At 42.1% G+C, this 26,590-nt stretch overlaps 2 protein-coding genes across 2 annotated transcripts; one reads left to right on the forward strand and one right to left on the reverse strand.

The window, feature by feature from the left end:
* Positions 1-5,947: 5,947 nt before the first annotated feature.
* Positions 5,948-22,751, forward strand: LOC114289348 (uncharacterized). The gene is made up of 2 exons (XM_028233054.2): positions 5,948-6,284; positions 22,678-22,751. Exons 1-2 carry the CDS (start codon positions 5,948-5,950, stop codon positions 22,749-22,751), a joined length of 411 nt encoding a protein of 136 aa, XP_028088855.2.
* Positions 22,752-22,978: 227 nt separating this feature from the next.
* Positions 22,979-24,871, reverse strand: LOC114289349 (uncharacterized). Its single transcript, XM_028233055.2, has 2 exons — positions 24,210-24,871; positions 22,979-23,534 (listed from the first exon to the last, which is right to left on the reverse strand). The coding sequence occupies exons 1-2, from the start codon at positions 24,763-24,765 to the stop codon at positions 23,161-23,163; spliced, it is 930 nt and encodes a 309-aa protein (XP_028088856.1). The 5' UTR covers positions 24,766-24,871; the 3' UTR covers positions 22,979-23,160.
* Between the last annotated feature and the right edge of the window lie 1,719 nt (positions 24,872-26,590).

The following is a 26,590-nucleotide window of genomic DNA, read 5'->3' on the forward strand; positions in this document are numbered from 1 at the left end:
CTATGAATAAGAATAACACATATTTTGCTTATATTCTTGAGTCAAATTTATGGCATGGTAGATTAGGACATGTGAATTTTGATACTTTGCGTAGATTAATTGGTTTGAATTATCTACCAAAGTTTGAAATTGATCCTAATCATAAATGTGAAATTTGTGTAGAAGCGAAATTAACTAAGGCTCCATTTAAATCGGTTGAAAGGAAAACCGAACCTCTAGAATTAATTCATACAGATGTTTATGATCTTAAATTTGTTCAAACTAGAGAAGGCAAAAAGTATTTCATAACATTTATTGATGATTGCATAAGATATTGTTATGTTTATTTACTTAGAAGTAAAGATGAAGCCTTAGAAATGTTTAAATTCTACAAAACAGAAGTTGAAAATCAACTTGGTAAAACCATAAAAATGGTTAGAAGTGATAGGGGTGGTGAATATGATGCACCATTAAATGAATTTTGTGCACAACATGGCATTATTTACCAAACTACAGCACCCTATTCTCCACAGCAAAATGGAATTGCTGAAAGAAAGAATAGAACTCTTAAAGAAATGATGAATGCCATGTTATTAAGTTTAGATTTACCGCAGAACTTGTAGGGGAAGCAATATTGTCTGCTAATTATGTTCTTAACAGAATACCCCACAAGAAAACCAACAGCACTCCTTATGAATTGTGGAAATGTCGACCGCCTTCCTACAAATACTTAAAAGTGTGGTGGTGTTTGGCAAAAGTTGAAGTTCCTGTTCCTAAAAAGACTAAGATTGGACCAAAAATAGTAGATTGTGTGTTTATTGGTTATACTCAAAATAGTAGTGCATATCGGTTTCTGACTTATAAATCAGAAATACCTGATATAAATGTGAACACTATTATAGAGTCAAGGAATGCTGTGTTTTTTTAACATGTCTTTCCTTACAAGAAAGGACAGGAATTAAGTTCACAGAAAAGAATTTATGATTGTACACAAAGTCAAGAGACTAATGACAATCAAACATAAGAGACTAGTAATGGTCTCGACCAACGTGATTTAATTGATGATGAACCAAGACGAAGTAAGAGAACGAGAACATCAAAATCCTTTGGTCTAGATTTTCTGACATGCCTGTTAGAAAATGAACCTCAAAGCTTTAAGGAAGCAATGACAGGTCTTGAAGCACCTTTGTGGAAAGAGGCTGTTAATAATGAAATTGAATCCATTATGCAAAATCATACTTGGGAATTGGTAGATCTTCCACCTGGTTCTAAACCTCTTGGATATAAGTAGATATTCAAGAGAAAAATGAAAGCAGATGGTTTAATAGACAAGTATAAAACAAGACTTGTAGTAAAAGGTTACAGACAAAAGGAAGGTCTAGACTATTTTGAGACATATTCCCCTGTGACAAGAATAACATCCATTCGCATGCTTATTACTATAGCAGCATTGTTTAATTTAGAATACATCAAATAGATGTCAATACAACTTTCTTAAACGGTGATCTAAACGAAGAGATCTATATGGAGCAACTCGAGGGGTTTGTAGTGTCGGGGCAAGAAAATAAAGTTTGTCGGCTTGTAAAATCACTTTATGGTTTAAAACAAGCACCTAAGCAGTGGCATGAAAAATTTGATCGTGCAATACTTACTAATGGGTTTAGGATAAACGAATGTGACAAATGTGTCTATGTTAAAAACACTGACCAAGGATATGTCATAGTTTGTCTTTATGTGGATGACATGTTTATCATTGGAAGTAGTCAAAACATGATCAAATCAACTAAGCAAATGCATAACAAAAGATTTGATATGAAAGATATGGGGGTTGCAGATGTCATATTAGGAATAAAAATTACTAAAACATTTGACGGATATGCATTATCTCAATCACACTATATTGAGAAAATTCTTGGTAAATTTATCAAGGATGATATGAATTTAGGTAGAACACCTGTAAACATCAGTCTTTATTTATCGAAAAATAAAGGTGATGTGGTGTCTCAGTTAAAATACTCCCAAATCATTGGAAGCCTAATGTACCTAATGAATTGTACTCGTCCTGATATGGCTTATGCAGTCAGTAAATTGAGTAGGTACACTAGTAACCCTGGAGAAGACCATTGGAAAGTGATCATTCGGGTTCTTAGATATCTAAGATTTATCCGTGATCATTGTTTGAACTTTACTCGATATCCAGCAGTACTCGAAGGTTATTGTGATGCCAATTGGATATCGAATACTAAAGATTCAAAATCCACTAGTAGATATGTCTTTACTCTAGGAGGCGATGCTATTTCTTGGAAATCCTCGAAACAAACATGCATCGCACGATCCATAATGGAATCCAAGTTCATTGCTGTAGACAAAGCAGGAGAAGAAGTAGAATGTCTTCGTCACTTCTTAGAAGACATTCCAATGTGGCCTAAACCTGTGCCAGCTATTTATATTTATTGTGATAATCAATCTACAATAGGCAGGGCACATAATTATATGTATAATGGTAAGTCACGACACATTCGTCGTCGACATAATACCGTAAGGTAATTTCTCTCAAATGGAATAATCTCAATAGATTATATAAAATCTAAAGAGAATATTGCGGATCCGTTAATAAAAGGTTTGATAAAAGAGCAAGTGTATAGTTCATCGAAGGGGATTAAAGCCAATTACATAAGAGTCATCATAATGGTAATCCTACTTATATGACTGGAGATCCCAAGAACTAAGTTCAAAGGGACAACTAAGTTATGTGTGGCTCGCCAGAAATCACCAAGAGATTAAAATTCCTTACCCACTCCTATGGTGAGAGTGATATCTGCAACATTTGTTGTTTGCAGGGGTATAAGGATAAGCTTTTCTTTTAATGATTACTTATATCTTGAATAAGGCATAAAATCAAGACGAGTATAAGGAGATACTCGCAATAAGAATTACCTATATGAGTGTTGAACTGGGGTCGGTTCTATAAGAATGAAGAGGCTAAATTCTCTAGAAACACTCATGAAAACCAGGTGCGTTCAAGGCCAAAATGAACACAACAGTGAGAACCACGATGTGTTAAAAGATATTTTGTGTGAAATCTATTGTCTTGGCTTACATAAACGGCTGAACAATTCAAGGCATCGTGTCCATTGGTTAGCTAGTAAGTCCGATAGGTTATCACTAGGGAAGGTTCAAGGCTGAAAGCTACCTATCCTGATGCAAGATATTTTTGATTTATACTCTTTCGACAAATTCTGCATATTGTTGCATTTCCGTTGTTACCAAATTCCATTCATGTGGGGGATTGTTAGAAATGGTTTGGAAAATTATGGGTAAAAATAGAATTTTTTCCTAACTTTAATCTATTATTTAGGTGGGACCCGTACGCCAAAATTGGCGGGTCTAAGTGGTAACGCGTTCTTTGCCGCGTTGTGATTCACGTGGTATATTTGGTTGCTCAAAACCATTATCGAGTGAATGGAAAATTGAAGCCAAAGTGTGCTCTATGGAAATGGAGTTTTGGTGGAAAGTCGTTAAAGGTTTGAAAAATGGCTTGTCCCATATTGATTTGGTGGGAAGTTTTGAGTGGGTTTATAAGGCATGGGATTGGAACTTGGGGTGTGCCCCAAGGGGTACCCAAGTTTTGTAGAGAGGGAGGTTATGGGCAAAATGGGCTAGACCCATTGGACCCAAAAATCACCACACGCGCACCGCCACCGCCGTTCGGTCGATTGGGCGGTCTTGGCTTGGGCGCGGGTGGGTGGTGTAAGGTTGGGTTGGGCTTGTCTGACCCAATACTAATCTTTTTGGGCCAAAAACATTTGAATTTAAATTTTATTTTTGAAAATAAAATCTGTCCAAGAATTCATTCCAAATTTCTGTCCAGATTAATTTCAAAATTTTGAATTCAAAATTATTGCACCTCTTCAGAAATTTTATACAGTTTTGGATCTGTCCAACCGAATATGTTCGAATTCAAATCCACCCAAAACATGTTATTGAATTGTTTGAAATTCAAACCAAACAGTGCCTACAGATTTTGTATCTATTTAATTTAAATTAAACAGGTATGGTACCTGTTTAATTCAAAACTAGCAGCCACCAAGCCACCACTTCACCTATATAAATAGGCAGTCCCTCATTTGGTTTTATATAACAATTTTCGTACTTCTCCTCTACTAAAATTCTCTGCATTTTGCTGCATATAGTTTCTGTGAGAAAGAGTGTAAACACTTAGTGAGTTCGTTGGGCAAACAATTTGTAGTGCTGCTATTGTTTGCTATTGATCATTTCATACTGGAAGATAGACGTTCACATTTTGAAAGCACTGTGGAGATGACGAATCTGTCGTAAGGACACAGTGTCTAACACTGGACTTGATCAGAATATTATTCAAGAAATTAATCAAGTAAGTTGGTTATTTATTTTCTGTTTTAGTTATTTATTTAAATCAGATTTTTTATTTTGATTTTGTTTTTGTAACAAAATAAAAATCTTTATTTTATTTTATTTTATTTTTCTGGTTTGATTTTTTGTAATCAAACAAATTCTCTCATTTCATTTATTTCTTATATATTCTGTTTGTTGTTAAGTACACAACATAATTTATTTTTCAAATACAATAAAGATTGTCCAACAGTAATTAATTTACTTTATGTTTTATTTATTTTTATCAAATTCTGATTTTGTTTTTGTAACCAAATAAGAATCCATTGTTTTTATTTTATTTTATATACTATTTTGATTTTTGTAATCAAACAGTTTCTCTTCTTTTTTTAATTCTTCGAATACAGTGAAAATTGTCTTACAAATTTTTGAAGGCAGGAATTCATCCAAAGTGACACCACAAAAGAAAATTTACTAGACATAAATTTCACTAGCGGAGTAGTTAAAATGCCACCATATGCATACAGGAAGCTACAGAATCAATCTTCCGTAGTCTGATTACTTTTGAGCAACGTAGCTTTGGCAGCTCGGGTCACATTGCATCATATGCCTTCCTCATGAGAAGTCTTCTTCGTTCCTTGCAAGACGTTGAGCTTCTTCAGAAAAATAGGATCATAAGAAACGATTTGAGTGAAGATGTTACGAATTTCTTCAAATGCATGTGTTATGAAGGTGTTTTAAATACTTCTATTTTTCGAGGTTGTGTAAAGAGGTTAACGACTACAGCAGATCATGGTTGCACTGGCGCAGACTTAGGGGCAATTTAGGTAGCTGGCTAAAAGCTAGTTTTAACTTTTAATTTATTTTATATCACATCACCTCTTATATTTTTTATACATAAAAAGATAAAAAGTAAAAAAAAAAAAAAAAAAAAAACACTAAAAGATCAACTTTTAACCAATTTCCCAAATCATCACCGTGAATATGTTAATCTTGCGACATGTTAATCTTGCGACGTGACTTTTTCCGAATCCATGGAGTATAATATCATTCCTTGCTGCAGTCGTGCTTCTCATGTTCGCCGTCATGCAAACTTATTATGTTGTCCGTTCTTATTATCATTGAGTTCTCCTTTTATTGATGCAAAATTGTTGGCAAAGATTTGGGAACGGATAATAAGAACGGACAGCATAATAAAGGAGGACAGACTCACAACTCACCTACTCAGGCGATACCTGGACTTGTTGCAACCAAACCCACCCATGCATAGTGTCGATTGAGGCGACTCAAACATAGCCCAAGACGACTTCTGGGTCTCGTACCCAAAACCAAAGTCGGGTTTCCAGAAATCATCGAGGAGCGTCGAGTGACCCATTTTCCGAGTCAACCCAGCTATGTAATCGTCCTCATCACTCTTTGTCTCGGTGGAGCTCATCACAGACTCCACCGGCGAACTCAGATCCGAGTAAGGCCCAAAGGAGCCGAACCATTTCCCCCTCGGCCCTCACGGACAAGACAGGACAAGAGTGTCTCACTAGGTATCTCTCAATCACAGCCGTCCATCAGCGAAGTCGCATCCACCGGCGAGCGTGGAGCGATGGCTCACCAACAGCCGTACGATCCATACTACCTCCACCAAGCACCGGAGTACGGGTTCAACAACGATCGCAACGGCATCAACACCCTCTTCGTTTCGGGCCTCCCCGACAATGTCAAAGCCCGCGAGATCCACAACCTCTTTCGCCGCCGTTCCGGCTTCGATTCTTGCCAGCTCAAGTACACTGGTCGCGGCAGCCAGGTTGTTGCTTTTGCCACCTTTGTTAATCATCAATCAGCAATGGCAGCTCTGCATTCCTTGAATGGTGTAAAATTCTACACGCAGACTGGATCTGTTCTTCATATTGAAATGGCCAGATCAAACTCAAGGAGGAAACGTAAACCAGGAAGTGGAGCCACAATCTCTCTCTCTCTCTCTCCATGGACCCAACATCATCATCATGTACCCCATTCTCTCTCTCTCTCATTTTTTTTCACTTTCCAACCCACCAGCACACATGCTTTCCCCATTAATATATTATTATTATTATTATTAAACAAAAAAAAAAATACCAAACACCATGGCAGATTTTAACAAAACCGTGGGCCAAGAAACCCACGTGAATCCTTTTTCCCTCACTCTCTCGTTTTGCTTTCAAATATATTAATATTATTTCTTTCTTTATTTATTTTTCTTTCACCTTAGTTTTAATCTTTTTTTTCATTATTATTTATGCTTCCTATTGTGTCATTCTTGCCATACGATTTGCAAAAAAAAAAAAAAAAAAAAAAAAACAAACAAACAAACAAACAAACAAACAAAAAAACAACAAAGACCACCATCACAACAACAAAAGATTTGAAATCTTTTCTACAGACAGCCACCTACCGACCTCACTTCTTCACCTCTTCCGCCGGTCTTTTCTTCTTGCCTCCGTCCTGGGCGTCCCTTGACGATGCTGCCTCTGTGTTTCCCGTGCCGCCGAGCCCGTTCACTCCCCCTTGCTCCTCCACCGCAGCATATGGCGGACCTCCGAATCGGAACATAATGGTGGCCTTCCGCTTCAGCTCCTTGTTTTCTGCCTTTAGTACACATATTTCTGCTCGCGCATCCTTATACATACGCTGGAGCAGAGCCAGTTGGGCGTTTAACTGTTGCACCTCATTTGTCCTACTCTGAAGCCAGTGCGACAAGTTTGTGACCGCAGTCATGGTCTCCACGCATGACTTCAATGTATACTGATTGGCCTCAATATCTGATTGCGCTGCCATTATTTGCTCCACAGACCGTATAGGAAAGGTCAATGGCACAAACTCAGGGGCGCTTGGTTGAGGTTCAAGGGCAACCGCACCAGTTATCTCTTTTGTGGACTCGTTGAGATCTGGAAAGAGAGTAAGCAGACCACGGGAAGACGAGGCCATGTTATGGGTTGCTGAGTGTTTCAGATGTTACAGATGTTTCAGATGTTACAGAGAACGAAGAGGTTTCAACTGGTTTGTTATGCTTCCAAGCCTCAGGCTTCGCTTTGGTTTATAAAGACCATGACGACGAGGACGACACGCGCTCTTTCGATCACGTGCATCGCTGCGTGTCTGGTGCGACTTTTGATGGCTCGCCGCTCGATGATTTCTGTCGGGCACGACTTTTGATACAGTGGGCACGCCTTTTGAGGGCGCGACTTTTGAGGGCTCAATATATATATCCATGTATATCTTTTGGGCAGCCTATATACACACTCATACAGTGTCATCTACAACGGTCCGGCATGACCCCATAAACTGTCCCGACATTGATTCCGGTTAGTTTTTACAATGGTCCGGCATGACCCCATAAACTGTCCCGAAATTGATTCCGGTTAGCTTTTACAACGGTCCGGCATGACCCCGTAAACTGTCCCGACATTGATTCCGGTTAGCTTCTACAACGGTTCGACACGACCATACAGTGTCTTCACCAACGGTCTGACACGACCATACAGTGTTTCCTATCCTATTTTATTTTATTTGTCAGTTTATTTTCACGTTTTGTTACTCTCTTCAAACTCAAGTTGGTTAGTTCCTATCCTCCTTGAGTTTGAGGGGGGCTGTTAAACTGTAAACTTCACCTACTTTCCACCTACTCCTCACCTACTCCATCTACTACACACGTACTACACACTCACCTATTCTCTTCTCACATCCTCTCCTATATATAGGAATCATTGTAAGCATATATAATCACAATCAATAATAATATCAATAGATACATTTATTCTCTCTGTATTTCTCTCTTTATACATTGAATTTTACATCTTGGTCTTGGTAAGTTGTGTTGGAAGTTATCAATAATTTAATAAGAGTGAATATATGAAAAAGTCTGTCAATTCAGACTTACCCATTCAAAAATTTTTGGATGAATAATTGTGTGAGAGAGATGAAAGGGTTCGTGTCTGTACGGGGAGCAAATATTCCGGCAAGCCCATACTCTTTTCTTCCAAGCTCCGTTTATGTCCGATCACCTGCGCGCAAATAATGGTGAGCTACCCGGCGGTGTGTGGCCGGAAAAACCCTCCGACGATCAAGTTAGCACACACCTTAGGATAGAGAGAAAGAGGGAGAAAGGAGTTTAAGCGTAAGAAATTCCTTACAAAGTGTTCATCTGTCGCGTATGGGGGGCGCAGACATGCTTATATACCCTCTGTGCCCCATATCTACTCCCAGTCGTCTCCTGACACGTGGCTCCGCTATCCCATCTGCCAGCATAAACCTTGCTGAACATCACCTAATCTCAACTACCTGCCATCACAGCTGGAGCTCGGCAACCGAACTGCTCTATCCGTCGCTGTGCCATGCCGTGCTTCATACCCAAGCACTTCACTAGCTAAGACCAAGGAGGACCGGGCTAGGCGGCATCTCGGCAAAGCCTAGCCCGAGGCACCTCCTGTGGTCAGCCTTTCTGCCGGTCAAATAGTTACCTCGGCTGATCACGCCTTTCCGGGCGCCGGTCACTCAGCTTGTCTGGCTTCGGCCATCCCCTGATCGAGCAGCTCGGTCCGGCCGAGCACTGCCTTGCCGAGAAGCTTCTTTACGGTCTGGGGCGACACACACTCGGTCCAAGTTCTGCCCGGCCCAAGTTCTGGCAGCCCATCTCTGGGCGGATAGTCGATCGTCTCGGCCCCATGCACCGTTGGGCTCTCAACCTGCCCGGCCTTTACCTCGGCCCAACTCCAGATCATAAATCACCCTCTCAATTGCCCCTTAATTCCGCCCGCGAAAGCGTGGCTGGGATTACTCACTTCGACCGAGATAACATTTCTCCGGTCTTCAAGATGCCAAACCTCGACCGGGCTAGTTAACATAACTGTTTGCAAACTTGCCCGGTTATACTCCTCGGCTGACATCCTTCACTTCGAAAGTAGCTCGGTTGGCTCTTCGACTCTTCAACCCGTCGCTTCAGTCCTGACGTCGCCATAAATGGGGACACGTGGCGGGCTGCCATTGGTCATCGAGCAGCCAACCCGCCGTTTTTGCCAGAATTTGAATTTGGGCGGCCTCTCGTTCCTACATATACAAGACCCCCCTTATACAATTTCTTCCTACTGCTTCTTTTCCATCTGACGCTTCAGAGCTCAAGCCATTTCCTCTCAGCCTCGACTGTCATTCTTCGTGATTAGAAGAACAGCTCCTGCCCTTCACAGGTAAGACCCTCGATCCCTCTTGAGTTGCTATTTTCTTTCATATTACACACATTAAGGTACAAAAACGTAGCTCTTAGGGCATAGGCCATAGAAACCGTCCCAAACCTCCCATTGTTCTTGGTGTTCTTCATCTTCCTGAAGAACACTGAAGAACTGGGGCGAACCGGGCTCCTGGTCTTCTTTTGATCCAAAAAACCAATCTGACCGAGCAAATAACATGTTTGACTCAATCCCAGCAAAAACCGAGATAACAAAAGGACTTGGTCGCTCAACCGGGCTAACATCTGGTCTGCTTGGGCGACCGGGCTCCTTAGTTAGAATAGATAACCGAGGTGGTTTGGCACTCTTAATGACCGAGCTAAAGTCCAGCTCCTTTTGCGCGACCGCGCTCACACTTACACTTGCCATCCTTTTCCTGCAGAGTCCAAGGGGACCACTGTCATTCCTGAGGCTCTCAGGACCGAGCAGCAACCAATTACACAGTGCCAAACCCCTCAGCCGGGATACTAAGCCGGCCACAAATGGGGAAATTTCGCTTCCTAGTGGATACTCCAGCCGCGTTAGCTGCTTTCAGGGAGGAGTACGGCGTCCTGGCCGATGTCCACCTGGAGCTCGCAGAAGAAGAGACCACACCTTGGGGTAGAACAGAACAATGCCCCTTCACCGTGCTATCGGTCATCGAAGGAGGACTCCGCTTCCCTCTGAACCCACTCATCACCGAGTTCCTACGCCGAACCGGGCTAGCACCCACCCAAGTGTCTACCAACACTTACCGGATAATAAACGGCGTGCACGAGCTAAACAACCGGTTAGGCATTAGCCTAGGTTTAGCCGAGATCCTGCGCCAATACACCTTAGGCCACACCGGCGACGGTCTCGCCTATTATCTCAAGATTAGACCGGGTAGAGAGAAAATCGTGACCGGCACACCAGACAAGGATCTTCACGACGATGATTTCTTCTGGGTGTCTGGTAATTACGAGACAGCCGAGGTACCGGGCTGGATGATTAGCAAAAATTTTGGGAGCACATGTAAGCCGCGCAAATTATCTCGGTTAATACACTTTCTTGATGTTTCTGTACCTTAATCATTCTCTTCCTTGTTTCTTTTGCAGCCATCCAAGCCTTGCAAGCCAACTATAATTTCCCCAACGTAGAGGCAATCAGGACCGCGCTTCGCTACCGCGACCGAGATTGTAACCAATTGCTCGGCTACAGTTCCACATACAGATACTCCGCTCCCCGCCGGAGTAAAGTTACTGACTTCCTCCGAGCTCCAACACCTCCACTGGATCCTACTCTGCCAGACGTTCCCCTCATTCGCCTGACCGAGGAACAAGAAATGGCCAAGCGCAGCAGAATCAAGAACCTGCTCACCGCCACATCCGCCGAGCTGCCGCGCGTTGTCACTCGCTCGCCAGCCGCCGGTCAATCCAGTGGCGCTATGGTCGCCCTTGCCCCTCAAGTGACCGAGCAATCCAGCCGAGAACCCTCTGCACGATGTGCCGGTAAAAGAGCTCGGGCAGACCCATCCGCCGAGCTAGTCGTCGAGCTGACTACCGAGCATCCATCTGACGCCCCCGCCCCAGTGCCGGCCTGGCGTCCACAGTTGAAGCACCGGGGTCAAGACATCCCGGCAACGGCTTCGATCAAGGCTGACAAAGAGCATCTGCTCGCCTTTGATCTGTCCAAAGCTCTGCTACTACCGAGCGACGTGGTCGGCAGCGACCACGTCCCTGACACTCGGTTGGTCAAATCGTCAGTGAAGTCTATGGCCAGGGTAAGTTGATGTTACTCTGAAAATTTCACAAGTGTTTGCCCGGTTCCTTTTCTAATCAACTTTGCTTTTTGCAGGCCATTCAAAAACAACACCTGGTTTTGGAGCGCATCCACAGACTTCGGCAAAAGGCCAACAACACAGCCAGCCAGGTCGAGAGCCTTCAAGCCGAGCTCGGCCGGGCTAAGTCTTCCCTTGAGATGGCCAACGCCGATAATAACAGATTGCTCGGTCAGCTGGATGCGGCCGAGAAAAAATAGGATGAGCTCCAGACCGAGGTGGACACCCTGAAAAAGTCGAAGAAGAAAGCTTGCCAGGCTGCCAACAACGCCAGTTTTAACGAGGCCGAGCAGAGCTACAAGAAGCAAGTCTTTGCAACACAAGACATCCACTTCAAGGCTGGCTGGAAGTCCGCCTACGAACACCTCGGCCAGGGCTCTGACACCGACGTATTTGCCAACCCTCCTCCAGCTTCGCTACCGGTCTACCTCGTGCCTTATGCAAACGACGTCTTCAGCGCTTTGCAAGCTGAGGCCGAGGAAGGACTTGAAGAGGGAGACGGTGAGACAGATTCTGAGGCAGAGGAGGCCGAGGTGCAAGAGCAGCCCGGCAATGATGAGCCCGGTGCCCAAGACGCAAGTCCAACCATCAACCTTGATGCTGGCGAGGACGAGTTTACCAATCTCTCCCCCTTAGTTTAGTTTTCTTTTCTTTTTTGTATTTTTTCTTTCAACGCTTTTGATGTAACCAGGCTATGTCCCCACCTTTTGTATTGATTTTCTTATCAATGAAAAAGCCAAATTTTGCCAAGTGTTTGCGCGGTTGCCATCAATTTCATTTTCAGCAAAGCATCTCGGTATAAATCATTGTTTGAACAAAACACCTCGTCGACCGGAATTCATAACTCGGTTGAAGTACTTAAGCAGAACAAAACAACAAATTCATAAACCGAAATGACCATCTCGGTTGGTAATAACAAAGTTTGAACAAATCATCAACACTTCCAACCGAATTAGATCATCTCAGTTGGGAATCTGAAGTTGGAAAAAACACCAGCTCTTCCAACCGGAGTAAATCATCTTGGTTGGGAATCCGAAGTTGGACAAAACATTAACTCTTCCAACCGGAGTAGATCATCTCGGTTGGGCATCCAAAGTTGGACAAAACACCAACTCTTCCAACTGGAGTAAATCATCTCGGTTGGGAATCCGAAGTTGGACAAAATACCAACTCTTCCAACCGGAATAGATCATCTCGGTTGGGAATCCAAAGTTGGTCAAAACACCAACTCTTCCAACTGGAGTAAATCATCTCGGTTGGGAATCCGAAGTTGGACAAAACACCAACTCTTCCAACCGGAATAAATCATCCCGGTCCTTAACATTAAAACAACAGTCCAAGTGCTCAAGCAAAATTACTTCTATAAATTGACAGAAAGAATTGCATGCTGTAGTGCAAGCCAAAAAATTTCTTTGCACAAGAAAAGAAAGCAAAAGCTTTAAAAATAATACAGTTTCAAGTTGGCCGCATTCCATGGCCGGGGTATTGCTCTTCCCTCTAAATCCTCCAAGTGGTAAGCCCCCTTGCCCGCCAGACCGGTGATCTTGTAGGGTCCTTCCCAATTTGCCCCTAGTTTGCCTTCTCCTGGCACCAGGGTGTTGCCCATAATCTTCCTCAAAACCCAATCACCAACCTTGAATGGTCTGGGGTGCACCGTCTTGTTGTATTTCTTGGAGAGCACTTGTTGGTAGGCGGCCACATGGATGAGGGCCTTTTCCCGACGCTCTTCCACGAGGTCCAATTCCAAGGCAATAGCTTCGGCATTCAGTTTGGGCTCGAAACTCTCGCTTCTTAGGGTGGGCATGCCAACTTCCAGGGGTATGACCGCCTCCATGCCATAAGCCAAAGCATATGGAGTTTCCCCGGTAGAACGTCGCGGGGTTGTTCGGTATGCCCAAAGGACGCTGGGTAATTCCTCAGCCCATTTTCCCTTGGCCTTTTCCAGCCGTTTCTTCAACCCATCCAGTATAGTCTTGTTTGATGCCTCGACTTGACCATTGGACTGCGGGTAAGCCGGGGTGGAGTTGTAGAATTCTATCTTTAAATCTTCGCAAAATCCTCTGAATAGGTGACCATCAAACTGGGTGCCGTTGTCAGAGATCAAGATCTTGGGGACGCCAAACTGCGTGACCACGTTCTGCCAGACAAACCGCTTCACGTCTTTCTCTTTGATGGTTGCCAAGGGCTCAGCTTCAACCCATTTCGTGAAGTAATCTGTGGCCGCGATGAAGAATTTCCGGTTGCCCGGTGCTGTTGGCAGTGGTCCCACTATATCTAGCCCCCACATGGCGAAAGGCCAAGGACTGGTGAGGGGAAGAAGTTCCCTAGCAGGTTGATGGATCTGATGGGCGAATTTCTGGCATTTTTCGCACTTGCGGACGTACTTTTGTGCGTCGGCCTGCATGCACGGCCACCAGTATCCCTGCGAAATAGCTCGGTAGGCCAAGGATCTGCCCCCTATGTGGCTGCCACAAATGCCTTCGTGAATTTCATACAAGAAGGCCTCCACATTATTCGGGTGCACGCATTTGAGATAAGGACCAGTGAAGGACTTTTTATACAGCGCACCAGATGGAGAGAGCCAAAACCGCTCTGACTTCACCCGGATTTTGTGGGCTTCTTTCTTGTCAGTTGGTAGAGTCCGGTCTCTGAGGAATAAGATCAAGGGGTCCATCCAAGAAGGACCTAGCGCGGCGCAGAGTACATCCGTCTGCCCGGCATTTTCAATGCTTGGCCGTGGAAGAAAGTCAATTAACAGGGGGTTTGGGGACGTACTATCTACCATGGAAGCGAGGCCGGCCAGCTCATCAGCTCGGCTGTTTTCTTCACGGCCAATCTGTTGGACTCTGATTGCCTCAAACTGCTTGATGTGTTCCCTGACCAAAGCTTGGTACTTCGCTATCCTGTCATCCTTTGCTTCGTAAATCTCAGAGACTTGGTTAACCACAAGCTGGGAATCACCGTACACCAGGAGCTCAGCAGCCTTCATTTGGATTGCGCTTTTGAGCCCGGCGAGAAGTGCCTCGTACTCAGCCTCGTTGTTAGATGCTGGGAAGCCAAGCGTGATAGAATGTTCAATGGTTAGGCCATCCGGGGAGATAAGAACGATACCTAGGCCGGCACCATGATGGTTGGACGCTCCATCAACAAAAAGCTTCCACATTTCCCCCATAAAAAGCTTCCAGCAGTCTGATGGGTCCTGAGAGTTGCGAAGGGCAGTGGGATCACCACTACTCGGCTGTGCGGTTTCAAGTTCTGTGTTGACCGGTTCCAATTCAGTCCCCCTTGGTGATTCGGCACTGGACTCAGCAAGTTGTTCTATAATGCTCAAGTCCGTGGGCGAATCATCAGGTTGCGGTGTTAAGCTTGCCGCAGGTTCTGGGCTGTGTGGGTCCATTCTTTCCCCCCTTGATGATTCGGCACCGGATTCAGCAAGTTGGTCTGTAATGCTCAAGTCCGTAGGCGAATCATCAGGTTGCGGTGTTACGCCGGCCGCAGGTCCTGAGCTGTGTGGTTCAATTGCTTCCCCCCTTGGTGATGCGGGAGCGGACAGAGTGGATGGGTCGGTGATACTCAACTCCGTCATCGCATCACCGGGTGGTATAACCGTGCAGACTGAGGGTGCTTCAATGATGCGCGCAAACTCTGCGTCGTTACCTCCTCTAACTGGTTGTACCTTGGTTGGCCTTGCGTGCATCTCATCATCTGCCTCGGTAATATCGACCGGGCATACCGGATGAGTGCCAGGTGAGAACTCGGCGACAAAATCTGCCAAGGTCTGGGCTTTGATAGCAGTGCGCGGCTGGAACTTGACATCAAATTGTCCCAACTCGACCGCCCACTTAAGAATTCGGCCTGAAAAGTCCGCCCGTTCAAACAAGGCCTTGAGGGGAAACTCGGTCAGTACGACGATGGTATGGGCGTGAAAATAATGCCCCAACTTCCTCGAAGCCATCATCAATGCCAACGCAAGTTTTTCCAGCGGCAAATATCTCGTCTCAACCGACAGCAAGGTCTTGCTGACATAAAAAATTGGGAAGTGCTTGATTCCTTCAGCGCGGACTAGCACCGCACTGACCGCGTGCTGGGAGACGGCAAGGTAAAGGTAAAGTTCCTCTCCCGGCTTTGGTGTAACCAACAGTGGCGGAGTAGACAGGTATTCCTTGAGCTCGGCCAAAGCTCAGTCACACTCTGCGTCCCACGAGAACTTTGACTTCAATGCTTGAAAGAAAGGGCTGCAGCGATCTGATGACCGACTTATAAACCGATTAAGCGCGGCGGCCATCCCGGCCAGATACTGTACGTCCTTGGCCGAGCTGGGCTATTTCAATTCTTGCACGGCTCTGATCTGAGTAGGGTCTGCTTTGATGCCTCGGTTTGTGACTAAGAATCCCAAAAATTTTCCAGATCCCACGCCAAAGGCACACTTTGACGCATTCAAGCGCAGCTTGTACTTCTTCAGAATGGCAAACATCTCGGCTAAGTCAGACAAATGGTTTGCTTCATGTCGGCTTTTTACCGCCATATCATCGATGTAAGCCTCCATTGTCCGGCCAAGCAAAGGAGCAAACATTTTGGTCACCATCCTCTGAAAGGTTGCCCCGGCGTTCTTCAAACCAAAAGGCATAACTCGGTAGTGGAAGAGTCCCCTTGGAGTTGTGAAAGAGGTGATCTCTCGGTCAGACCCGTGCATGGCAATCTGATGGTAGCCGCGGTAGGCATCCAAGAAACTGAGCCTGTTGTGTCCAGCCGTCAAGTCCACTAGCTGGTCAATGCGTGGCAAAAGGAAGCTGTCTTTGGGACAAGCTTGGTTGACTGTCTTATAGTCGACACAAACTCGCCACCTTCCATTCTTCTTGGGCACCACTACGGTGTTGGAAATCCACCGAGGGTAGTGCACTTCCTGAATTGCTCATGCCTCAAGCAGGTTCTTAACCTCCTCTGCAACTACCTCGGCATGATGCAGTGCCGATCTCCTTGTTCGCTGGATGACTGGCTTTGCTCCAGGGTAGACGTTGAGGTGGTGGCAGATGAAACTTGGATCGAGGCCAAGCATGTCGTAGGGCGACCACGCGAAGACTTCGATGTTGGCCATTAAAAACTCAACCATCTCGGTCCTTTCTATGGCCGTGAGACTTGAGCCGAGCAAGAAGAACTTGTCCGGCTGTTCTGTATCAATTTGCACCTCAACCAATTCCTCAACTGCCTTGTCTTCGGCCTTGGTGCCCACATCATCCAAGACACCCTGGTCCTCTGGGCCCTCAATCATTTGAACGAATCCTTTGGCAGCCCGGCTCCCGTTGACCGCCACGAAGCACTGTTTGGACATGAACTGATCACCCCAAATCTCCTCGATTGCCCCCATAGCCGAGGGGAATCTCATCACCTGGTGGTAGGTCGACGCTACGGCTTGCATAGCGTGAAGCCATCCCCTTCCAAGGATAAGGTTGTACGTCGAAGGCACTTGTAGCACCCAAAACTCCACTTGCTTGACCACGGATCCAGCTTTGACCGGCAGGATAATCTTTCCCAAGGGCCACTCCGGTTGCGAGTTGAATCCAACCAGTGGCGAAGTAGCCGGAGCCAGGTCTGTCTCACGGAGTTTGAGCTGTTTGAACGCATCATAATACATGATCTCGACCGAGCTTCCCTGATCGATCAAGATCCGTCTAGCATCAAATTCTTTGACGCGTAGTGTTACTACTAGGGCATCGTTGTGCGGCGTCTGGATAAGCTCTAAATCCCTTGAGGTGAAACTAATCACATCCTTTTCTTTAGTCTTCCCCCTTTTTATGGCAGGCTGTACCGACAAAACTTCCCTCATATGCTCTGCCTTCTTTATCATGCCCTGGAGTTCGCAAACACGCTCCGGTTCTACGATGTCGTGGATGACATTAATAACTCCCTGTGGTGGTGCATCTCGGTCATCCTGTCCCCTGGGATCGACCGGAGCCTGATTCGGCTTCACACCGCCGTCAATGTAAAGGTCCAGGTGCCCGGCTGCGACCAGCTCTTCTAAGCGTTGCCTCAAAGGCAAACAGTCCTCAGTTCGGTGGCCTCTCTCCCGGTGGAACGTACAACGATACCGCGGATTGTAGCCCTTTTGTCCATCGCCTAACTTAGCAGGAAACCGGACATACTCCTCGTCTCGGATTTCACTAAGTATGCGATATATTGGAATCTTGAAGACCGTGGTTATGCCAGTTCTTGCCTTCAGCCTTCGGTTTGTGTCCGCTACATCGTCTTGGGGGTAGTCATCTCGGTCATTCCGACTTCCTCTACCCCGGTTTTTACGATTCGAGCCACGGTCCGATTCCTCTGCTCGGTCACTTGAGCGGCTGGACTCTTGCCCAACTGCGTGCACTTTGCCTGCTATCTTCTTGTCTGTTGCTACCGGAGTGGCCTTCACAGTAGAAACTGACGCGTCATCCTCTACTCGGATGTGCTCATTGATGCGCTGCATGAGCTGGCCCATGGAGGTCGGCTGGTGCATGGTAAGCGAGTCCCGCAGTCTATGTCTGACCGGGAGACCACGCTTGTATTGCGTGATTGTAAGGTTGACCGGGCAGTCCAAGATCTCGTTGAAGGTTTCCCAGTACCTTGAGTTGTATACCTTCAGTGTGTCGCTCGGTTCCATCTTGACACTTAGCAAATGATCGACTTCCTTTGGTGTCTTTGTGTTGGTTTTGAAGCGTGTAACAAACGCCTCGGCCAACTGATGCCACCGTTGTATGCTCCCTTCCGGCAACCTCTCGAACCACTTTAAGCCCAGCTCGCCTAAACTTGACGGGAAGATTATGCACATAAGTCCGTCATTGCGCCTATGTCCGGCCATAACCTGTCGGAAGTGGCTCACATGCATGTATGGATCGGTTTTTCCATCGTAAAGTGTGAACTTAGGCTGGTGGAAGCCTGCCGGAAGAGGTGTTGTTTCTATATCCAGGGAAAAAGGGGTGGCGCTCAGCCTAGCCAAGTCCATATCTTCAAAGAGTGGCACTACTTGGCGGGGTGGAGGCATTCCGACCTCCTCGCTGGCGTGAACCCCGTATGAAAGCCGCTGGAAAGCAGGTATTCTCTGAGCTTCGCGTCGGCGAGCCCGCTCCTTTAAGACCACCCGTAAATCCTCTGACTGAGCGGAGTAAGAATACCTCGACGTCGTTGCCGGACGTGAGGGTTTGTAGGTACTGTCTTGCGCGCTAGACTTTTCCGCATGCGCGTCGGAATCACCAACCTGGTAGCTTCTGGTAATAGATATGGACTGAGTACATCGCTGACTCTGGCCACCTGAACGACGGGATGGGGTGCGCTCACTGTGGTCTCCCACTCCATCTACACCCTTCCCTTTGACATGCCGCTTCAGGTCCTCCATCTCTGCCGCCATTTGCTGGATGACAGCATCTTGGTCCCTCAACTTACTCTCCAGTCGCCTGGCGTGTGAGTCTCTCCTCCGCCGGTGACCGTCTGGACTCCGTGAATGTCCATGACTTCTTCCGCGCTTATCCCGCGCGTCTCCTGACTGTCCTCCGGTGGGCGTCCCCAAGTCCGCCATTGGATGGATGGCGAGAGGGCCTTCTCTCCTTCAGGTGAACTCCGGGGTAGCTCCATCTAGGGCAGACAACGGAAACTCATCGTTGTTTGCCATGGACGACGATCAGATGAACCTGGAAGACAAGGTTTTGTCTGTCAAGGTTCCCACAGACGGCGCCAATTGTACGGGGAGCAAATATTCTGGCAAGCCCGTACTCCTTTCTTCCAAGCTCCGTTTATGTCCGATCACCTGTGCGCAAATAATGGTGAGCTACCCGGCGGTGTGTGGCCGAAAAAACCCTCCGACGATCGAGTTAGCACACACCTTAGGATAGAGAGAAAGAGGGAGAGAGGAGTTTAAGCGTAAGAAATTCCTTACAAAGTGTTCATCTGTCGCGTATGGGGGGCGCAGACATGCTTATATACCCTCTGTGCCCCATATCTACTCCCAGTCGTCTCCTGACACGTGGCTCCGCTATCCCATCTGCCAGCATAAACCTTGCTGAACATCACCTAATCTCAACTGCCTGCCATCATAGCTGGAGCTCGGCAACCGAACTGCTCTATCCGTCGCTGTGTCGTGCCGTGCTTCATACCCAAGCACTTCACTAGCTAAGACCAAGGAGGACCGGGCTAGGCGGCATCTCGGCAAAGCCTAGCCCGAGGCACCTCCTGTGGTCGGCCTTTCTGCAGGTCAAACAGTTACCTCGGCTGACCACGCCTTTCCGGGCGCCGGTCACTCAGCTTGTCTGGCTTCGGCCATCCCCTGCTCGAGCAGCTCGGTCCAGCCGAGCACTGCCTTGCCGAGCAGCTTCTTTACGGTCTGGGGCGGCACACACTCAGCCCAAGTTCTGTCCGGCCCAAGTTCTGGCAGCCCATCTCTGGGCGGATAGTCGATCGTCTCGGCCCCATACACCGTTGGGCTCTCAACCTGCTCGGCCTTTACCTCGGCCCAACTCCAGATCATAAATCACCCTCTCAGTGTCGAATTAATATGAAATGTAGTGGACATTAATTACTAGTAAAATATTCCTCCTAATAATGCATAGAGAACAGGTTTTTTTTATAACACTTAATTTGTACTTTTATTTTATTTTCTACTAGCATATCACCCGTGTTATGTACGGATTGTGTTTACAATTATCTATATATGTGAATTGTGATTTTTAAATATCTTCTTTTTTTACTTTTTTATATTATATTAAAGTTTAATATTTTGACAATAATCATATATGTTGGACTTTTCAAGGAATTAAATGTCTTTTTTTATTATTATATTATATTAAAGTTTAATATTTTGATAATAATCATATGTGTTAGACTTTTCAAGAATTTTTTTTTATGCTTGTTCTTAATGCATTAAAATGTTATTATGAGGGATAATAATCATATGTGTTGGAACTTTTCAAGGAATTCATGTGTTGGATTTCAAAGAATTTTTTTTAGAGTAATGCTAGAGACCCCAAATATTCTACCAAAAGTTTTACCAAATGTCTCACATGGGTGTGCGACCCACACATTGTGGGTCCTATGTGGGTCGCACACCCATATGAGGCATTTGGTAAAATTTTTGGTAGAATTTTTGGGGCCTCTAGCATTTTTGTTTTTTTTATACTTGTTCTTAATGCATTAAAGTGTTATTATGATGGTAAGACTTGGTAGAAGTTAATAAATGCTAAGATTTTTTTTTTTAAGTGTTATTATGAGGGATAAAAATCTCATGTGTTGAGATTTTTCAAGGAATTCATATGTATTGGATTTCAAAAAAAAAAAAATTTATGGTTGTTCTTAATACATTAAAGTGTTATTATGATGGTAAGACTTGGGAGTTGGGAGAAGTTAATAAATGCTAATTTTTTTTTTTATAAATATAAAAACCAGGAAATTTAGATTGGGAGATTGGAGCTCCCACAAGACTTGAAGTTAAAAACCCCATTTTGCTTAATATATAGTATAGATGAGTATTTACACAGTAAAGCTTCGTTTGACATTTGATTTTTGGCTAAAAAAATATAAAAAAGATAAAATTGGCTACATAAGTCAATAAGGCAAAATATCACATTCAAATCGTAATCATTATACTTTTTCTTTAACAAAAGTCAAAAAAATCAAACCAAAGGAGGCTAAAAAAGTCCTAATACAAAAAAGCCAATCAAAAAAGCCAATGCCAAATGAAGACTAACGCGTTGTTTGGCATGATCTAAAAAGGATAAAAAATCAAAAAATCACTATCCTATTTAAGTCACATCATTTTATTTAAGTCACATCACTTCTCTAATACATCATTTCAAACTCAACTCATACCAACTCATATTTCATAAAAAGTCAAAAAATACATTTATTTAGATCATCCCAAACCACCCTTAAATAACAACGTAGGTGAGGTTGACATTTAAGAAATAGTGAAATCTCTCGTGTCACATGTACACTGGCATAAAGAATGAAAAATTTTAATAAAATATTTAAATGATAGCAAATCTCTAATGTGTGTGTATATATATATTTTAGACGAATTTTTTTAAGATTTCTGATATTAAGATTTTATAAAATAAATGACATATAATATTTTTATAATATTTAAGATCCCTCAACATTTTTACAGAGAAAATTCGATTCAAAAAAATTTCGCCCGACTCAGAGAAATTTTGGACCCGACACAATGAAATTTCAATTTTTGCAGGGAAATTTCTCTGATATAATCACATTAGAGAAATGTTACTCGACTTAGAAAAAATTTTCCCCCAACACAGAAAATTTTCAATTTTCACAGAAAAATTTCAAAATTTCTCCGATATGATCACAGATTTCAAAATTTCTTTGGTATATATGATCACAGAGAAATTTCATCGAGAGACCTTAGCTAATAAAAAAATATATTTTGGACCTCTCCTACTACACAAAGTTGGAGATGGATATTTTATTAAATTTTTCATTTTTTTAAAGATGGAGATAATGCATGTGTTTGTGAAGAAATAAATTTTTAGACGTTATTGGTTTTTTTTATAAAAAAAATAATTATACAAAAAAATAATATAAAATGATATGACTTGAGTTTTGATTTTATCATTTTAAAGTTAAAAACATTTATCAATATGACTTATATTTAAAAAAATATCATTGTCACATCATTTTTTGTCATAAATTCTTTATCCTTCTATAAAAAAAAAATTTAAGAATAGTTTGGTTTGATTTTCAGAATCAGTTTTTCAAAAAAAAAAAAAAAAAAAAAAAAATCTAAAAAATTAAAAGTTAATTTAGTGAAAAAATGAAAAAAAAAAACTCATTTTCATATAGTTTTTTTCTTTTTAGAGTATAGAAATAATTTCTTAAAATTCAAAAATATCTTTTTGATAGTTATTTTTGTCAAACTAGGTTCTATTTAAAATTAAAAAAATCAAAAAACAATTTCTGAAAATTATACCAAACAGGGATCATTTTCCAAAAGGTATTTTCTTTTAAAATTTCTCTTGCTTGTTGTGATTTCTCCAACAAATCAAAGTGGAGTTTAGTTGTGTCAAGTAATATCATATCATATCAGCCATTAGCACAAATTTGGGTATCCAGCAAGTGTTTCAATTCACAAATTTTTGGTCACTTAACTGAAACATGAATTTTTGGATCTGCAATTTAATTTCATTAAAATATTTGTTGAGTTTTTGAGCAATAAATGTGATTCAATAATTTTAGTAAGAACATTTGTTTACCACAAAATTTTATCTTCTCATATGTTGTAATTATATTGGTTTAAAGGACCTGAATATTCATGTCTCGCTAATGTAGAGAAACTCATGCCTTCATTGGATATTTCATGTCTCTTTGCTTAAAAAGAAAGTTGGAATGAATGCAGAACTCTAGGGTGCAATCTTGTGTATACAAGAATCATCAGTGTAATTTATTTAGTTTTTTTCTTATGCAGAAATTGATAAAATTTACACATAAAAACCATGTAACTTTTTCCATCTAAAATGTTAAGGTCCGGTCCAAAATGTTAAGGGTTATATTGAAAGACAATTGAAAGTGTGATTTAAATTGATAAAAATTACAAATTAAATTACCAATAATGGAAATACCCTTTATTGAATATGAAGAGATGCTACAAAAAGCACTGTTGGCCAACAGGGCCCCAAAGACAAGAAAAAAAAAAAACAAACATGGATAAAACTCAGTTGGCAAGGCACCAACCGCAAGCACACCCCCAAAAGCCAAACCAATTTCCAATTGAAGGTCTCAATTTCACTTGATCCGCTTTGGAATTTCACTAATTGCAGAGAACAAAATATGCTTCCCTTTATTCACCTTTTTCTGTCCTTCCTCCAACAACGTTACTCCTAAGCGAGCCCTTTCGCTGATTTCTTCCAGACCATGTATTGAAGCATTGACAAGGTTCAACAGATTAATTGAAGCAGCTGTTTCAAGTCCAAACTCAACGGTCAGTTCGTCTTTTCTAATTCTTGTCACCTTCTGCAAAAGAATCGGTTGCAGAGTCTCCCTGACTGAGTCAAATGCTTCTTTGACAGCAGGATGCTCGATAGATTGAGGGACAATGGCAAGGTTGTTTTCACAACTATTTGGATTGCCCATGGGAAGTTGCCGACGAAACTTTCCATCTGCATATAAGGATGCAAATTTTATGCCATGTCTATATATCTATTACATGAAAAGAACTAAGCATATGCAGACAATATTCAAGAAGGTTATTTATTAGTGAAAAAAGAGAATAAGAATTAATTAAATGGGACTTCTCAAATTTAACCTTCAATTTTTATTTTTTATTTTCTGGGCTCACAAAGGGTGTCCAAGGTTTTGCCCCGATTAATCTCTAGGTTATTAAAAATGAAATCCTACGTGGGATTGTGAATCGAATCATTGAATCAAACCAAGAATTATAAAATTCTACATTCAATGTAAAATTTTACTTTTTGGGCTCACAAAGGGTGTCTAGGGTTTTGCCCGATTAATCTCGAGGTTGTTAAAAATAAAATCCTATGTGGAATCATGAATCAAATCATTGAATCTAACCGAGAATTATAAAATTTTATTTTTAATGTAAAATAAAATAAAAATAGTCAATAATGATAATGTATATTAGATAAATTTAAAATTATTAGAATAAAAATGATAAAATTGTAGTGCATCTTCTAATTATGATAAACTTGAAATTGGTGTATATATTTTTTTTTCAAGCATGAGGAATGGTCTTTGTAATTTATCCTAAACAATGGCATTGTTGAAGAAACACAAACACAAACACAAACACAAACAGAGACAGAAAGAGTAGGTACCTGAAGATCTAGTTATCCTAGATCTATTGGCCACAGATGCGGCTGAATCTGGTGAATAAGCGGTGGAACCTTCAGACTTGGTCGGAGGAGGTGTGCATTGTGAAGAGTCTGGAATAGACTCAGCATCCGAGTCGAGTATGATTCTCTGTTTTTTCGACCTTTGCCGATACCCATCTTCTTCTTCTTCCTCCTCCTCTTTGTCTTTTCGCAGCGCTCCACTACGTTCAATGGAACCATTGACAGGGGGAGTGGCATCACCATTTGCTGCAGCAGCAGCAGATAAACCCAACGAAAGGGCCACGTTAGCAAGTATTTTGTTGGGAGGGTCCTGGTCCTGGCCAGCCGAGCCAGACGAGGCATCTTCCTTGCTGTGATTTGTGAACAATCCAACGAAAGCTGCGAGCAGGTCTAGTAGTTTCTTCGGATCATCACTGATTCTCAATTCGGTGGAATCAGTGTTTACGGGGGACGAAGGAGAAACATTCACTATTTTAAATGGATTCCCGGGAATGCTATTGCTCGATTTTCTCTTTCTAAGTTCAAAACCTCCAGTCATCGTTGCCCAAAGATATAGATGGTATGGAGCAATGTTTCAGGGCTGGGAATGATTTTGATTACAGATGCGACAGTGGCTCCGGCGATATCTCTTTTATCTCTAGATCGATCTCTATTTATAGTGTACGTTTTGGCATCTTCTAGGAAGTAGACCATGTTTGGCACATGGATTGAGGAGAAATTAGTTAACAAAAAAATAATAATAATAACAAATATATTAATTAAATTAATAAAATAAAATGTCATATTCAAATCATAATTATTTTACTTTTTCTTCCACAACTATCAAATCAATTACAAAAAATAAAAATAAACAAAAAATCAAAAATTTATCCCAAATTTAAACTTTTTTTTGGCCATACTAAAATAGTCAAAATGTTAGGCTAAAAAATTCCAAACCGGGCTTACAAGTAAATTTAATATGCAAAATTCTCTATTGTGCAATGCACACCATATACAACCCTATTATAATATTACGGAAATTTTTATGAATTTATATAAGTTCAATATAAATCTATTCATAAAAGTCAATTTTTTATGAATTTTTATTTAACTTATATATTTTTATGAGATTATTTACGTAAATTTATATAATTTTGTAATAAAATTACATCGGTTGAGAGATTATTGACTAATGGTTTAAAAAGTAATAACTTATTAAGGCCAAGTTTGGCTAAACTAAAAAAGTGCACTTATTTCATCTTTTTATCTTTTTTGGGTCACATCAACCAACATCTCCTCTCTACTTTTTCTACATATAATACAAAAAAAAGTCAAAAAGTGTACTTATTTAGTCTTTCTAAACTTGGCCTAAAAGTGCATAATACAGAGGATGGGGCCACTGGGGTGGTGGCCTCATGGAGAAAGTAGTTATTTTCATAAGAGTGTGTTAAGTTTGATTTTTGGGGGCACAGAATGCTGGCTTTGTCTTGTTAACTCTTTTCGGAGGCTTGTATTATATTCTGATTGATGCTTGGTCTCTTTTATGACACGTGGTTGAACTATATTGGGTGTCTCAGTAGTGGGTTCCTTTCTTTGGATTGGATAAAATATGGCCGTCAATCGGTTATCACGGAGCAAGGTTCTACAGATGCTATAATATCCTCATGGAACATTTTCTTTTTTTCCTGATAAAATATACACACACATATATATATATATATATACAAAGGATGTGGGATTGGGTTCCATTACCCTTCCAGGCTTCCACCAAGATGGATTGGTCTTGATTTTGGCCACTGTATTTTTGTACATTGCCTCAATCTTATGCAACTTATAATGAGGTAGTATTATTTTTAATTAATATGGACTGATTAAGTTTATATTTTAAGTTATATAATATTATTAAACTATATTTTTGTGTATTTATGATATACTTTTAAAACAAATAATAAAAAATTATTAGAAGCAATATTTTGAAAATTTTATGTTTTATAAAAATATATTGAAATTTTAGCACTTATGTTTTATTAATTTATAACTTTTAATATATTTACAAAGTAATTATGATATTACGATTTGATTTCGTTTGACACAACAACTAAACTACTAACCTTTAGAGCATCTGCAACACTTCATCAAATTTTTCATTAAATTTGAATAAAAATTGGGTGAAAAGTTTCATATGATATGATACACTCCAATGGTTTCATGAGATTTGGATAGTCGTCTAGCCAGTCATCCGATCTAGGGCAAATTTTTATCAAATTCATCTCAAAATTGATTGTCTAGGAAGACGTCTAATGAAAGGATAAAACTCCATTGATTTGATAAAAAAAAAGTAACTCTTCCTCTATTTGATATCAATTTGATGAAAGGGTTGAAAC

Source organism: Camellia sinensis, chromosome 10 (genome assembly GCF_055761805.1).
Source record: "Camellia sinensis isolate YWXY chromosome 10, ASM5576180v1, whole genome shotgun sequence".
Taxonomy (NCBI): Eukaryota; Viridiplantae; Streptophyta; class Magnoliopsida; order Ericales; family Theaceae; genus Camellia; species Camellia sinensis.